This window comes from Panthera tigris, chromosome C1, assembly GCF_018350195.1.
Source record: "Panthera tigris isolate Pti1 chromosome C1, P.tigris_Pti1_mat1.1, whole genome shotgun sequence".
Lineage (NCBI taxonomy): Eukaryota > Metazoa > Chordata > Mammalia > Carnivora > Felidae > Panthera > Panthera tigris.
This window is the reverse complement of record NC_056667.1, coordinates 184,249,563-184,264,842: the sequence shown is the minus strand read 5'-3', so window position 1 is coordinate 184,264,842 and position 15,280 is coordinate 184,249,563. Positions and strand designations below refer to the sequence as shown.

At 39.4% G+C, this 15,280-nt stretch overlaps 2 protein-coding genes across 6 annotated transcripts in view; one reads left to right on the top strand and one right to left on the bottom strand.

The window, feature by feature from the left end:
* Nucleotides 1-211: 211 nt before the first annotated feature.
* Nucleotides 212-10,115, bottom strand: MAIP1 (matrix AAA peptidase interacting protein 1). 4 transcript variants are annotated; one of them, XM_042995016.1, is made up of 5 exons: nt 9,362-10,094; nt 4,384-4,455; nt 3,639-3,765; nt 2,379-2,526; nt 212-516 (listed from the first exon to the last, which is right to left on the bottom strand). In XM_042995016.1, the coding sequence occupies exons 1-5, from the start codon at nt 9,800-9,802 to the stop codon at nt 438-440; spliced, it is 867 nt and encodes a 288-aa protein (XP_042850950.1). In that variant the 5' UTR covers nt 9,803-10,094; the 3' UTR covers nt 212-437. The 4 variants fall into 4 exon arrangements, 2 of the variants coding, with proteins under 2 accessions (XP_042850950.1, XP_042850951.1); XR_006220876.1 differs by having other exon boundaries at nt 430-516; nt 2,379-2,480; nt 9,362-10,104; XR_006220877.1 differs by lacking the exon at nt 2,379-2,526 and adding an exon at nt 2,188-2,341 and having other exon boundaries at nt 443-516; nt 9,362-10,115.
* The window catches only part of TYW5 (tRNA-yW synthesizing protein 5), a 19,845-nt gene continuing 14,577 nt past the window's right edge, over nt 10,013-15,280 (top strand). For both annotated transcript variants that reach the window (XM_042995015.1, XM_007094731.2), the window contains exons 1-2: nt 10,013-10,207; nt 14,859-15,013. In XM_042995015.1, coding sequence (XP_042850949.1) covers nt 10,130-10,207; nt 14,859-15,013 — 233 coding nt within the window. In that variant the 5' untranslated portion in view covers nt 10,013-10,129. The remainder of the gene's footprint in view (nt 10,208-14,858; nt 15,014-15,280) is intronic.

The window sequence follows — 15,280 nt, the reverse complement described above, 5'->3', positions numbered from 1 at the left end:
GGCTCAACTCATGATCTCGCGGCATGTGAATTCGAGCCCCAGGTCGGGCTCTGTGCTGACGGCTCCGAGCATGGAGCCTGCTTCAGATTCTCTGTCTCCCTCCATCAATCACACTCTGTCTCCCTCTGTCTCTCAAAAATGAATAAACATAAAAATTTTTTTTTTTAATTTAAAACAAAAAAAGAAATGATACTGAATATGACACCAACAATGAGCTGTTGTAGTTTTTTTACTTTGATCTCTTTTATAGAAGGTGATAATAATCTGTGGAAAAGGCTTTACTGTACCATGCCAATATACTACAAGGAATATTTCAAAATAATACAAAAGTGATCCACAGACTTGACTATGTGAAGATCAACTGATCCAAAATGGTTTTTTCCTTAATTTTTCATAGTAACTGCCAAAAGTCCAACAAGCTGATTTTTCAAGAAAGATCATTCTAATAACTTTGAGTGTTCAATCCGTGCGATGGTCCAGTCAGGCTTTACTCCTTGTGTAAACTCCCTCTGAAATCTAGGGGAAAAATTACAAATAATATGAATCTTACATTAGTCCAAATACTTCTTGGATAACTATATCATTTCCAAATGTACATTAGAGGCAATTTTTAGCAACAAGCTAATGGTTAATCATAAATAAAAATCAAAACAAAAAAGTTTAATTTACCAATTCAATCAGGAAAAGTATCGTCACAAAATTAGAACATTTTCCACTAAAATGAGAGCATGCACAGAGGAGGGGCAGAGGGAGAAGGAGAGAGTATCTCAAGCAGGCTGCACGCCCAGTAGAGCCCAATGTGGGGCTCAGACTCATGATGGTGAGATCATAACCCGAGCTGAAATCAAGAGTCAGACGTTTAACCACCCGATCTATCTAGGTGCCCCTAAAATGAGTATTTTTAATGAACTGATATATACTCCAACATCTACCAGTCCTTGAGAGAAACTTGGGTATCATTCTGTTGTTAAATACTAGCTAGAACATATGCCTAATATGAGGAAAAATAAATTGGGCAATGGTGATGAAAAGGGTATTTTAGTGGAATTTGGTTTATATACATTAGATCAATCTTGAAAATAACAGTGTTTATGAGCTGCCCATGGCCTTAGTAGGGAATATCAGAGGAATCAAAGATGAGTATTGATTATATTGTTCTTTAATTACAAGTGATATCTTTAAAAGGAGATGATTCTGTAGATTGAAGTATTTAAATATATATTTTATATAATTACAAATAAAGCAAAATTTAAAAAAGAAAAAAAGCACATTTCTTTCAAATAAAGTGAAAAAATAAGGATACAATTCCCTTTTACCTTACTGAAACAGAATAGATTTTCTTAGGTCATTTTTGGGATTTGTTATTTTAAATTAGGTTTATATACTTTCGGCAACATAATAGTATTCTCTTTTAAATATTAAATTATGTCTCCAGTAACCTGCTTGACTGGTTCACTGTTCCAAATTTTATTAGCAAAAAATACACGATAGTGTCTCTTTTAAATACATTGCTAACTTACTAGATAGTACCTCTTTACAGGCAGGAACTCTTCATTTTTGTATCTGAAACCCTAACAGGCAGGGTACTTGATAAATAAGGAATGATCAGTAAATGTATAGTGAGTGAATCACCCATGTGCCACCTGTGGCATATTTTATTTCCCGAGTAAGGTTATAACCATACGCCCCATCCCACATGCTCTTCTGCAATGGGACCCTGCTATTGCCCGATAAAAGGTGGAATCTCTCCATGTCCTTTCAACTGTGTAGGTCCTATGACTGCTTTGACAGGTAGACTAAGGTGGAAACGATGTTCCAATCCTGGGATAGCCCTTTACCAGCCTAGCTGACCACCTGGTAAAACATGTGAACAGCTGGAGACTGCCACAGGCCCAAGCCATGAAGAGAGGCCCTGGGGAATGAGACATTATGTGCGGAAGCCAAGGAGCACCAAGTGGGGCACGTGTGAGTGAAGAAGCCATCGTGGAAATGATTTCTCCAGCCCTTGCCACCCTGGTTGATGGCAGGTGAAGCAACGAAAACCTCATGGCTGTGCCTTTCCAAAATTCCTGAGCAGTAAAGCAGCAGACAAAATAAATGGCTGCTTAAAGTTACTGAGTTCGGGAGTGGTTTATGACACATCGATAGACAGCTGAAACACCTTTTAATTACATTCAGCAGCATTACCTCTTTCTAATTTCTCAACACTTCTGTTTCATATCCAGTATGCCTTTATGACTTTCTCTCTTCTTAAATAACTTGTCAAATTTCAATGCTTTTCTTCCTAAAGCTCCCTTTAGCTTTCATACCTTCATACTTCCTTCATACTACCTTCCATTTTCTAGAGAAAGGAAACAATGAGATGGGATTAGACTTACTCATAGCTTGCACTAAGAAGTTGTTTAGTTTCCACGTTCTGATCCCCCAATTTAACCTGGAATACACTGGCTCCACTTAAAGTTTCACTGGGGATGTTGGCACTGGTTAGATACCAAAAGCACATCAGGATGTTAACAAACTTCCTTCCTTAGAGAAAAAACACACACACACACATACAAATACAAATCACAATAATCTATCATCCATATATTCAAAATGAAATTAGAAAGTGGCAGTAGCTACACGAGTTTGTATAGATCCTATTTTGTACGTATTCTAGTCTAACTAGAATAACAAAGTAAGATACTTACATTGATTTCTTCTTATTTTTAGAAAATTCTCGTAGGGTTTATGACATATTTACCTTCTCTGTATCTCAGAAATAATAGTTATGATTTATTGAACATGTACTGTTTACCTTCATTCACTCTGCTATGTGCCTAGTGATTCTAACAAGGTCCTGGGTTAAAATCAAGTAGTGACCATGGTGCTGAGATTTAATTTGAAATGTTAGGGAGAAGAAAATATTTATCACTAAAAGTACCTATAGAAATGTTTCAAGTTAACATGCGTATGAAAAATGTTTAACTATTAAAGAGTCCTATATCAGAACTGCCTTGGAAAGTATGTAAGCAAAGGCTAGATTTCCTGTGTGCCTGGCACATAATACATTTGCAAATATTTGTAAAAGGAACAAATGAGTCAATAAATTTTGGGGAATATTATAGGGAAAAATGTTTGCATTGGACAAGGAGAAAAATGAGATAACCAGTAAAGTTCCTTTCAATCTTTTTCATTATCTCCAAATAAATCCAATTTGGGAGTTCCACAGTTAATCTTACTTTCAAAACAGTCTTTAACTGATATTTTTTACTTTTTACTCCTCACTCTTATTTAATCTACAGCTAGACATTTAAAATGTTCAATTGTTTCCTTCAAATTAGGAAATTTGAAACATATATTTTCTATTTGAGACATGATAGCAGCCTTAGACAATCGTCATCAACTTAAGTGACAATATCTTCTCTTGTGAATGAAATAACAGTAGAGGAAGGTGCTTAGATAGAAGGGCTTAAATAACTATTACCATATCTTAACTCTTTCGTAGGTAGGTCCTTAAAGAATGAACGTATTATTTTTCTTGAATTTCTAAACATATCCACTGTACCAACAAAACCCCACTATTTCATGATTATCCACTAGTTTAGCCTATCTGGGCAATTATTTATCATTAAAAGTTGACTATGTTCCAGCAGTACCTTTCTCATCATAGTAAATGGAGATGTCTCCTGTTGATGTGTATACAATTTCATCTATGTCAGCAGCAAGGGCATTTTTATGGTTATCAGGTAATGAAGTAACCTTTTCCTTCAATACATGTAGCACCTAAGTATGGAAAAAAGCAAACCATAGTTCACCTACTGAATTTTCAAAAGCCTTTCAGTAAGCAGATGAATTCTTTATGGAATGAATTTTTCTAAACCTACTTTTTTTAATGTTTATTTATTTTAGAGAGAGAGCATGAGGAGGAGAGGAGCAAAGAGAGAGGGAGACACAGAATCCAAAGCAGGCTCCAGGCTCTGAGCTGTCAGCACAGAGCCCGACGTGAGGCTCAAACCCACGAACCGCAAGATCATGACCTGAGCTGATGTCGGATGCTTTAACTGAGCCACCCCAGCACCCCTAAACCTATTTTTAAATTTACTACATTTACTCATATTCAAAAGCAATCCTGAAAGGCATCTAATTGTTCAACAGGTAATTCCTACAGAACATTCAGTACAAAAACAAGTGTAAGACATCGTAATTACTTAGCTATACCTTAAGTAGCAAGCATTCTATGCTTTTATATGACCCAAAGTACCCAAAAGTAAACATACAAGGACTCTACTTTGGCTGATGGCACACATACTACTTTTAAGCATAAATAAGGGTAATGCATATCATTCTATTGCAAGAGAGTAATACACTTATTTTTAAAGGAAAATTAAAAGTATACTTTACCTCTTTGGCCACAAGTTCTTCCAATAGATCAAATTTACATTGTGACAGCAACTTGGACACATGAGCAAAAGCCTTTTAAAAAAAAAAAGGTGAGGAGTGGTAATCATTATTTCAAAACATCATGCAAAATACCATACAACATACAATGCTCATACTTAATTAGCTTGATATCACAAAGACTATTTTATGATAAAGGATAAGCAATGTCAAATACTATGATATGCTTCAATGTTGTTGGCTTGTCTCTTCTCATATGGCCTTCCCACATATACAGTAGTGAGCTGATTGCCAATTAGGTAACCACTCTTGGGACCTGGGAAAAGATGGTATATGTATAAGCATAACTCTTCACATAAGAATCCTCCTACAGAATTCCTTTTAAAATAATAATGAAGTAATCACTGTTATCATTGTAATAACTATTATATGACCCCTCCCCGTTCCTCAAGAACCCAAAGAATTTTGTAAGTAGTACATTCTAGATTGTAATGGGAGTCTGGAGATCTGGGCTGCAATCTGAACCTCATTAAGATAGGGAAGGCAGGTTTGGGAAAGTGGGAGAAAATATAATGAGTTTACACAGTCTAATACAGTGAGATGTATGAGATCCCATTTAAAAAAATATTTTATTTATTTTTGAGAGAGAGAGAGAGAGAGAGAGAGAGAGATTGATTATGAGCAGAGAAGGGGCAGAGAGAGACGCAGAGAATCCCAAGGAGGCTCCACTCTATCAGTGCAGAGACCAATGCAGGGCTTGAACTCATGAACTGCGAGATCATGACCTGAGCCAAAACCAAGAGTTGGATGTTTAACCAAATGAACTACCCAGGTGCCCCGATATCCCATTTTAAAGTAGGGAGGAACCGACTACAATCCTCCATATTTTTAGCCGTGAGAAATGAAACTGTGTATAAGACCTACCTGTTTTCAAGTAGCTTTCAGTCTACTTGAGAAGGGAGGCAAGTAAACGGACAAGTTCAAGAATTATGACAGGGGCAAGAACAGGATGACTTGAGCAGAAGCACCACTTAAGTCAATCTGGGAGGACCAGAGAGGGCCTCTTAAAGGAAGGAACATCTCAGATGAAATGCAAGGAACTGGCAAGACAAAGCAGATGCAAAGGCATGTCAGACAGACAATAATAGTTTGGGATGGAATGTTATGGGATGAACTGTTTCCCCCGAATTCATATGTTGAAACCCTAACTCCCAGTACCTCAGGACTGAATTTGGAGACAGGGTCTTTAAAGAAGTGATTAAGTAAGATGAGGGGGGGCCTTAGCCCAACCTGACTAGTGTCCTTATAAGAGGAAATACTGACACACAAAGCACCAGGGGCACATGCACACAGAGGTGGGGGGGGGGGGGGGGACAAGAGTGAGGACACAGAAGACAGCCATCTGCAAGCAAAGGAGAGAGACTTCAGAAGAAACCAAACCTATCAATACCTGGATCTTGGACTTCTATCCTCTAGAACTGTGAGGAAATAAAGTTCTGTGCCCCAGACTGTGGTATTTTGCTATGGCAGCCCTGGCAAACAGACATAATAAGAGTTGTTGAATTTTCAGAAAATGCATATATCCAAATGGATTCCAGGACCCCTTGCAAACATGTGAGAGGCCCTCAGGGTTCAAAGACACTATCTGTATTAATAAGCCTTCATGTGAGGAAGACGGGTGGTATTTAGGTAAGAAGAAAAAAGACAATAACAATCATGGTGAAACCAACCACTACATTCTAGTTTGTATGGCCAAGGTGTGATGTTTGTGTGGCCTAAGATCACACCTGAGCAAATTATCTGATCAGATAATATCGATCAGGAGGCTGCTCTGAGAAGGCTTAGATGATACATGAGTGTCTAACCTAAAGAGGCTAGGAAATAGCCTATACAACATGCAAGAAGATACAGGAAGATACAGGAAAATAAACACTATATGATTAATGTGGTTTGATGGCAGTAATAGGGAAGATGGATCATATGCACATATCAATAGTGTGACATTGTGATATAAGAAGAAAATATACACTTGTTCTCTGTTCCACCTCCCGGCACAGAGTTCCTAAAACAAGCCCCTTTCAACCATACCGGAGTTCAGGCTAATGAGGTGACTCTTGTCAGAAGAACCAACCACGTGATCGGAGGGTTGAAACTTTCAGCTCCACCCCTAGACTCAGGAAGGGAAGAGGGGCTGGGGATTGAATTAATCACCAATTGCCAATGATTTAATCATTCGTGGCTAAATAATGGAACCTCCATTAAAAACCCTAACGAAGGAATTAGAAGAGCTTCCAGGTTGGTGAACATGTGGAGATGCTGGGAAAGTGGTGCACCCAGAAAGCACGGGAGCTCCATACCCTTCCCACATGCCTTGCCCTATGCTTCTCTTCCATCTGGCTGCTCCTGAATTGTATTCTTTCTAAAAAACTGAAAATAGCAAGTAAAGTGCACTCCTTAGTTCTATGAGCTGTTTTGGCAAATCATGGAACTTGAGGAAGGAGAATGTGGGAACCCTCTATTTATAACTGGCCAGTTAAATGGAGGCCTAGACTTGTAATTAGCATCTGAAGTGGAGTCAGTCATGTGGGACTGAGCCCTTAACCTGTAGGATCTGTATTAACTCCAGGGAGTTAGTGTCAGAACTGTCGTAAGCTGCCCTGATGAGGCATTGATGACAAGGAGTATCTAACCTAGAGAGGCTTCGAAGAGATAGCCCTCTTTTTCATAGAAAAGGACAAAACTTAAGATATATAAGAAAACATACAGTATATGATTACTGCTGTTTGATGGCAGTAAGAGGGAAGATTCCATATTATATGTACATATTAATGGAAAGCAGGGTCTGTGGAGCTAATAAAGCTATAGCACTGGACCACATATTTCTCTGGCTCATGTGATGAATAAAAGCTTATTCAGACCATAATTAACCTTCTCAATTTCTAGTGACTGGAGACCAAGACTGCTTATAGACAGGGTCACAAGACATTGCTTACAATGCATCCTTGAGCCAACTGTTTTATCATCTGTAAAGGAGAATTAGACTAGAATGGTCCTGAAGATGCCTTTTTGTTTTCATGTTCTCTGATATAAAAAAAAAAAATCTGAATGAACGTGCTCTAATGATAACTTGATATTCACAACCCAAGATAACATTTTCTTGCTGAGAGGTTAGATTAAGGAGAAAGGGCAAGTGGAGCCCATAGAGTAGATGAACTAGCTAAGGCTTTTGCACCAGATTATTCCTAAGCCCTAGACTTTTAAACCCATGCAAAGAAGACACAGTTGCATTATTGCATAAAGAGATCTAGTAGGGTGGAGGTTTTTTGGCCATGTCCTCTTAAATCTTAGGTGTGAAATGACTGATTTGCTTGATACAAAAGGTATGTTATAAGTAAGCATTGGTTTAAAGGAATTGATAAATATTTGCCATGGATGACCCAACATTCCTTTTGGAAATCACAATGGTTAAATGCACAAAAACCGACTTAGATGAGGCAAAACGTGTATACAGACTGGCTGATGAAAGGATGGAGATACTACTTAATAGCAAGGATGAGGGCAAAAATAGCTAATAGCTGGAGACCAGAGAGTGGTCTGGATCAGAGAGTGGCTAAAAAGTGTCCCATACTCCTCTGTGTTCAGAGGAAATGGGGTGTAAAACCTGATTCCTGCCCAAGAAGGGGAGAGGGTTTCCATTCCTCACTGACACATAAATGAGCTGGTCCAGTCATTTAATATGTTATGAGGCACACAAGTTCATGTGTCCTCAGTGGGCATTGTGGAGGATAGTAGAATCACACCAATTTACCTCTACATGACAAAAGATTTTGAGAACTGATATGAGCAGAGGTTTACCACTTATAACGCTATTAATTAAAAGCTTTTGCTTTTTAACTTTTTTATAAACACATAAATCAGTCAAGAGTTGACTCAGGGAAGCAGGAGGCAGGAGTTAATATTGACACTGATTATATGAAGTTGGAAACATTTATTTATACAATCAGTACTGCGAAATAATTACAGTTATAGCATAAGTTTAAGGTATATGGCAGTATGAACTGGGAAATAAACTATGACTTCTATTTATCAACAGTTCTGAAATGTTTGGGAATGACAAACTCTCCGAGGGATTCGAAAGACATTTATAGATGGACTTTCATCCCAGAAAAATGCATGTACACAAAAAAATCCGTAAATAATCTCAGGACCCAAAGTGACTGTTATGGGACAAGGGTAAGGCAAGGTATTATCAGCCACTCAGAAAGAAAGAGAAAGAAAAGGGAAGGGGTCAGGGTTATGAATCACCAAAGGCTATTTCTCAGTGTGTAGGATGTTATGCACTTATTAGCGACCAGGTTGCTCAGCAAATTCTTTGAAAGGGTAAAACTCCTTATCTCTAAGTTAGTCTTTAAAGAGTATGATGGGGGAGAATTCGGGGTTAGGGAGATGGGCTGGGGAGTTCTGCCAAATGGCTAGCAGGAAGTTTTGTTTTTCTACCTAAAATTACATTATTGCATTTGAAAATGCTACCTTATTTACTCTTCAAAACGATCGCATCTACTCATTCATTTATTCAACTAACATTTGTGGAGGGCCTGCTATGTGCCAGGCATGGTCTTCTTAATTTTGCAGAAAGTGATGTTCAGAAAGATAAAACCATGTAGCTTTTAGGTGGCAGAAATGGGCTTTGAATCGAATTCATTTCTATCGGATTCAAAACCTGTAGAGCAGAAAAAGGAATTGGAGGACTTCAGCTGGTGGAACTGGTGTCTCAATCGAACCCCTCTTCCTCCTCGGCGACCGTGCAAACGTAAGAAGCAGCTGAACTTTAGTCAAGAAGTAGCGGAGGGCTGTGTCTGGGTCACTACCCACTTTGGATACCTTGGGACCCAGTGAGGAAACCTCATCGCTAAACACTTTTTGCATGGAACCGCTGAATGCAGGAGAGGCGAACAGGTCACCCCCAAACAAATGAACAAACCTGCTTCGCTCCCTCAGAGAATTCTGCGATGCTGAACTCTTGGTCGAAATAGGCCCAGATCAGGAAGGCGTAAATTCGAGTCCGAACCCAGTTGATGGGGTTGGAGAATCCCAGAATGATCATCTTGGTTTTCTGGCGCGGCTGGGGCTGCTCCTCGGCGCTGTAGCTGCGCCGGGGGTAGGCAGGGAAAGCGGAGAGGGCTGCGGGTAGTCCCGGAGGGCTGAGCAGGGGACGCTGCGGGCCCCGAGCGGGCAGCGCCGAGGCCCAAGTGACTCGAGGAAGCGGGACCGGTCCGGAGCCGAGGCGGCGGCGGCAGAAGCGACAGAGTTCAGCCAACGGCGGTCTCACCTCGGCTCCACGGGGAGTCCGGGGTCGGCCGGCCTCGCCGGGCAGCGGCGGAGCGAGCAGCAAGCGGGGCAAAAGACGAACAGCCAGCGCCATCTTTATGGCTTTTCACCCCAGTCCCTGTCTGTGCCGTGTCGAATGAAAGTCGGTGGGAAACCAGCTTGGCCGCATCCGGAGGAGACTAGAGAGTGAATCTGGCCTGCTGCTGCCACCTCTGGTGAGTCGGCCTCACTCCGGCTCTCCGGCACGCAGCTCACACGGAGGCCCTGCGGCCCCGGGACCGGATCTCCGACCAGCCGCTCTAGCGAGTCGAGCGGCCCCGCGGACCTTTTCTCTCCGGGTCGCGTTTCCGGGCGGATGGCGCGCTGACGGACGTGTCGGGCCGGGGTTCCTGGGACTTGAGCGGGACGGGCGTGAGCGACCATGGCCTGGCAGAGCATCCCGGTAGCCCGGCTGGAGGGCGTTTCGCAGGAACAGTTCACGCAGCAGCTCTACCCGCAGGTGAGGCCCTCGGGCAGGCCGAACCGCAGGGAGCCAGGGAATACCTGTCCCTGCCACTCGGGCGGCTCCGAACTGGTTTCTGGAGACCCAGGGTATGGGGAGGAGGCGGCAGGCGGCTGAAGATGGCTTGTTGGCTCTGTGGCCAGGGGAGAGAGCACATGGGGGATGTCGAATGGATCATCTGTCAAGTTTTCCAGGGAGAACAGCGCCACGTTTTCGGGGAGCAGGGTGATAGCGGAGCCAGGAGTGCGAGAAATAGCTTGCCTAATAAGCGCTGCTCGCTGCGAAGGGTGGCTCTGGACTGACTCTATTATTTTGTCTTCCTCCGTTACCATGGCAACGAAGGGAGTTGCGTTGGGTTTCTTAAAGTTTGGAGGTTTCGTCGCCCTACTGGTTGCGTGAAAGGCGCGTGTTAGTCTACTCCACTGACTGGGTTCAGAAGAGCAATTTTTCACTGCATCGAGCCAAAAGGGAAAGCAATGGGAATCCCTCGGGAAACTGACTTCCCCTGGTCTTCGGTTCTAACTAACCTGAATTCCAGTCCAGACGTTGGAACCTCATATATGTGTAATTCGAACCTCAGTTCCTTAAGAGAATACTCAAGAGGACAATATTAAAGGGAAGTATTTTGACTCGCGGTGCTTTGTAAGGGAATCCAGGCTTCAGAACAGACTAAAAAGTCCAGCAGGTACTTAAAAGAAAAATATAATCCACAAGCTTACAGTTAAGTATGCTTCTGGTAGAACTCTCCCTCAGCAATTTTACTTGATATTTAGAAGGGTGGTCACAGAGCTACAGTTCTCAGTATGAAAAAAGTCAGGAACGAAGTTTTTGATCGTTTGTTTGTTTGTTTTTAGGAGTTAGCAATCTAGAGCGAAGATCTAAGCCTTCATTTATTTGTGGGTCTAGTGCTGGATGGGTTGTTGCCCTCCCTACTCCCACCTCAGGGTGTGATCGTATAAGATGCTTGCAGGGCACGATTGTGGAGAAACAATGCATGTGAAAATGCTTTCTAAGACAGACAAGATACATATAATATGTCACAAAGTGGACATACTTAAGTTTCCTAAAGTGGAGTATTGCAAACAACACTCTGGCCACGATGTAATAAAGTAGAAACTAATAAAACTGTGAAACAAGACCTTTCTACTTGGAAACACTAAAGAAAATCGATGAGGGGGCATAGTCCTCAGATTTTTAACATGTTTTAATAATTAACAGTGTGATATAGGTGCATGAATAGATAGACCAGAGAAACAGAATAGAAAGTCTGGAGGTGTACATCTAGAAATAAATTTCCATTCATATGGGCATTTAGTATGTGATGACCATGATGTGTTAAAAATCACTGGGGCAGGGGTGCCTGGGTGGCTCAGTCGGTTAAGTGGCCGACTTCGGCTCAGGTCATGATCTCGCCGTCCGTGAGTTCGAGCCCCGTGTCGGGCTCTGTGCTGACAGCTCAGAGCCTGGAGCCTGTTTCAGATTCTGTGTCTCCCTCTCTCTGACCCTCCCCTGTTCATGCTCTGTCTCTCCCTGTCTCAAAATTAAATAAAACGTTAAAAAAAATATTAAAAAAAAAATCACTGGGGCAAAGGAACTTTTAAATAAATGATGCGGGGCAACTAGATAGTCATTTTAAAAAATGATAAAATTAGATTTATATCTGACATCATACACAAGAATAATCAAATCTCTAAATGGATCAGAGACATAAATGTAGAAAAATTAAACTACATGGGTGTTAGAAGAAAACATGGATAAATTCCTCCATAATCTAGGTCAGTGGACAGTCTAACTGTGACTGAAAATTCAGGTGTGGTAACAGATTAAAATTTGAATACATAAAATACAAGCTGGGGAAGAAAGTATTTGCAACATGTTTCATAAAAGGGCAGAAAAGGCCATGTATATGAAGAACTTCTAAAAATTAAAGGGGTGGGGTGTGAAAGGCCAAAAATCTGATAAAATGTGAGCAGTTGACCAAAAAAAAAAAAAAAAAAAAAAAAAAGATAAAAAATAGCCTCTACACATGAAAAGATGTTCAACTTTACTTATAAGAGAACTTAAAGCTACACTGATATACCATTTCTTATCTATGGCTTTAATAATACTCTTGGTGAGGCTGTGAAGAAACTGGAACTCTCACACTTTATGCCAAGTGGTACAACCCTTGTGGAGAGGAATTTGGCATATCTAACAAAACTATGTGTGTTTACTTTATAACCCAGCAATCCCTCTTTGAGGAGTTTACTTTGGGGATTATTGCAAATAATCTAAAAATACTATGCACAGGAGAGTGATTGGTTAAATTGTTCATTTACATTATGGTGTACAAAGCAGTAAAAAAGAATGAGGGAGATAATCTGAACTGATAGCAGTGATTTCCAGGATATATTTTTAAATTAAAAAAAAAAATCAAATTACCAAAAAAACCCCCACAAAATATGCCACTTTTTTTTTTTTTTGTAAAAAAGAAGGGGAAATAAGGAAGTATATGTGTTTCTGTTCTCTGCCAAACAAACAAACAAAACCAGGAACGATAAGCCAAAAATGAGACTGGTTATCTATAAGGGATGAGTGAGCAGGAAGTGGAAGAATATGGATGGGATGACCTCTTCGCATAGTTTTGACTCTGGGGATCACATTAATGTTTTACATTCTAAAGTAATACTGATAATAAAATTAATGATGAGTAGTGATTAAAAAAACCAAAACTCTAATGTAGAATTTAAAAAAATAACAAGTGAACTTAAGTAAGGGGGAGGGAGATAAGTAACCCAAATCACTTTTGAGCACAGTACTTGGTATGTCTTCAGTCTAAAGACAAAAAGAACTGTAAACAAATACTGAACTCTAGTTAATAGACTTGCTTTTTACAGTGATATGACTTAGCAATCGTGAAAGTATTTATTGTGAATTCTGGGATTATGCAATTGATTAAACATTGAAGATGATAGCAACAAGGTTTCTCACTGTTAACAGAAGAGAGTTACAAATGTATAAACAATGAAATTTAAAATGAACCTTGTGGTGTAAGATCGGTATTGGGGTTTCAGTGTTGGTGGTATTTTGGTTCGTTCATACATACATCTATTAAGTGCATATGTGTATATAGTGTATATGTATGCTTGGAGAGAGAGAGAAATAGATATAGGTATATACATATGTGGGCTATGTGTGATTATGTGTCTTTGGGAAAAGGAGAAATGAATATACACAGACTTTCACACATTTCTTAGCTCTGTCCACTGAGAAGGCCTAGAAGTAATGACAGCCCAATAGCAATGAACACACCTAATACCAAGATCATGGTTTCTAAATATGAAATGACTGTAGGGCTGGGACAGAAAAAGTATAAAAGGATTCTGGATTGTGGTTTTTTGCTATAAAGAAAGGAAGTGTTCAGGTAAAAATTCACAAGAGCCAGCTTGATTGGATCCTACTGGCCAAATGTGAGATATTTTGAGCATCAAATTAAATCAGTAGATTAAACCAAGTGAGTAAAATAAATAAATGGAGATGTTAGAGCTCATTTTGACATTAGAATCCTACCTAATGTAGAAGATGATGAAATTTTTTTAAAATCATGATTTTTGCATTCATCATAGTAATACTTGATTCAGGCAGGAATTACCAGTTGCTCAAAATTAACATCACAAATAATAGAGCAAAATATGTGCTACCTGATGTGTTGCACTGAGGAGGACACAGCATTGCTTCTGTGGTACATTTCTTCCAAAAATATATGACCTGAATCTAATCACAGAGAAACATGAGATAAACTGAAATAGAAGGGCATCCTACAAAATAATTGGCTTGTACTTTTCAAAAATGTCAAGGTAATGGAAGAAAAAGGCTGAGGAACTGTTCCAGATTAAAAGAGACATGGCAACTAAATGCAATGTGGGATTTCAGAAATAGACAAAAAAAAAAAAAAAAGCTATAAGAGATAATTGGACAATTAGCAAATTGGATATGGATTGTAAAGTAGTAGTATTTTTATCAGTGTTAAATCTAATTTTGATAATTATTCTGTGGCTATGTAAGAAAACATCTTTGTTCTCAGAAACTATACTCAAGTTTTTGGAGATAAAGAAGTGTGATGTCAGCAATTTACCTTGAAGTTAATTTATTTTTAATAATATGTTCCTCTCTATACACATAGTGAACATGAGAGCAAATGGTGAAATAAATGGGGCAAAATGTTATATTAACAGTTGGTGAATCAGAGTAAAAGTATATGGGAGTTCTTTGTAATGTTCTTGCAACTTTTTCACAAGTTGGAATAGTATCAAAATAAAAAGTTACAAACAATATTGACTGTAAAGTACACATTTTAATTATTTATATTTTTGTTATAAATAGCACTTGTGAAAATGCTGTAAGTAATGTTCAGATTTGTTGTTCCTAGCTGGTGATGGCACTGCTGTTTTGTTTGGTTTGTTTTCCTAATGTTAAATTTTGTTCTAAGTATATTACATTGTTGCTCTTCCTGTTTCAGTTACAGCATGAATTGTCAAAAGGTCTGAGTCTGAGCATCTTAGGATCAAGAATCATTTCTTACTGTTTTTGTCCCTGTATTGCCAAATATAACTCCTCATATATTATTCATTTTCCCTAATTTTTTGTTGTATGTTTTTGCCACTTACAGAGAAAACCTCTAGTGTTGGAAGGAATCGATTTGGGGGCATGTACAAGCAAATGGACAGTGGATTACCTGAGCCAAGTTGGAGGGAAAAAAGAAGTAAAGATTCATGTTGCTGCAGTTGCCCAGATGGACTTCATTAGTAAGAACTTTGTATATAGGTATTTTCTTCTGAGGCTTACTCTGGGATTACAAATAGCTTTTAAACCTTTATAAAATAGTTTTGTATTATTATATAAAGACCATACTGCATTTCATCTTTTGGCTAGTTTGATACAGTCATGGAATAGCTTACTAATTTTTAAATTCTAAATTTGCATAATTATATAAAGACATTTTCAAAGACCATTTTTTAAATAGGGTATATGCCTGCTACCTTCTGGAACTCTGGAAGGAACCAGATTTCTATAACTTGAGTTAGATTAACC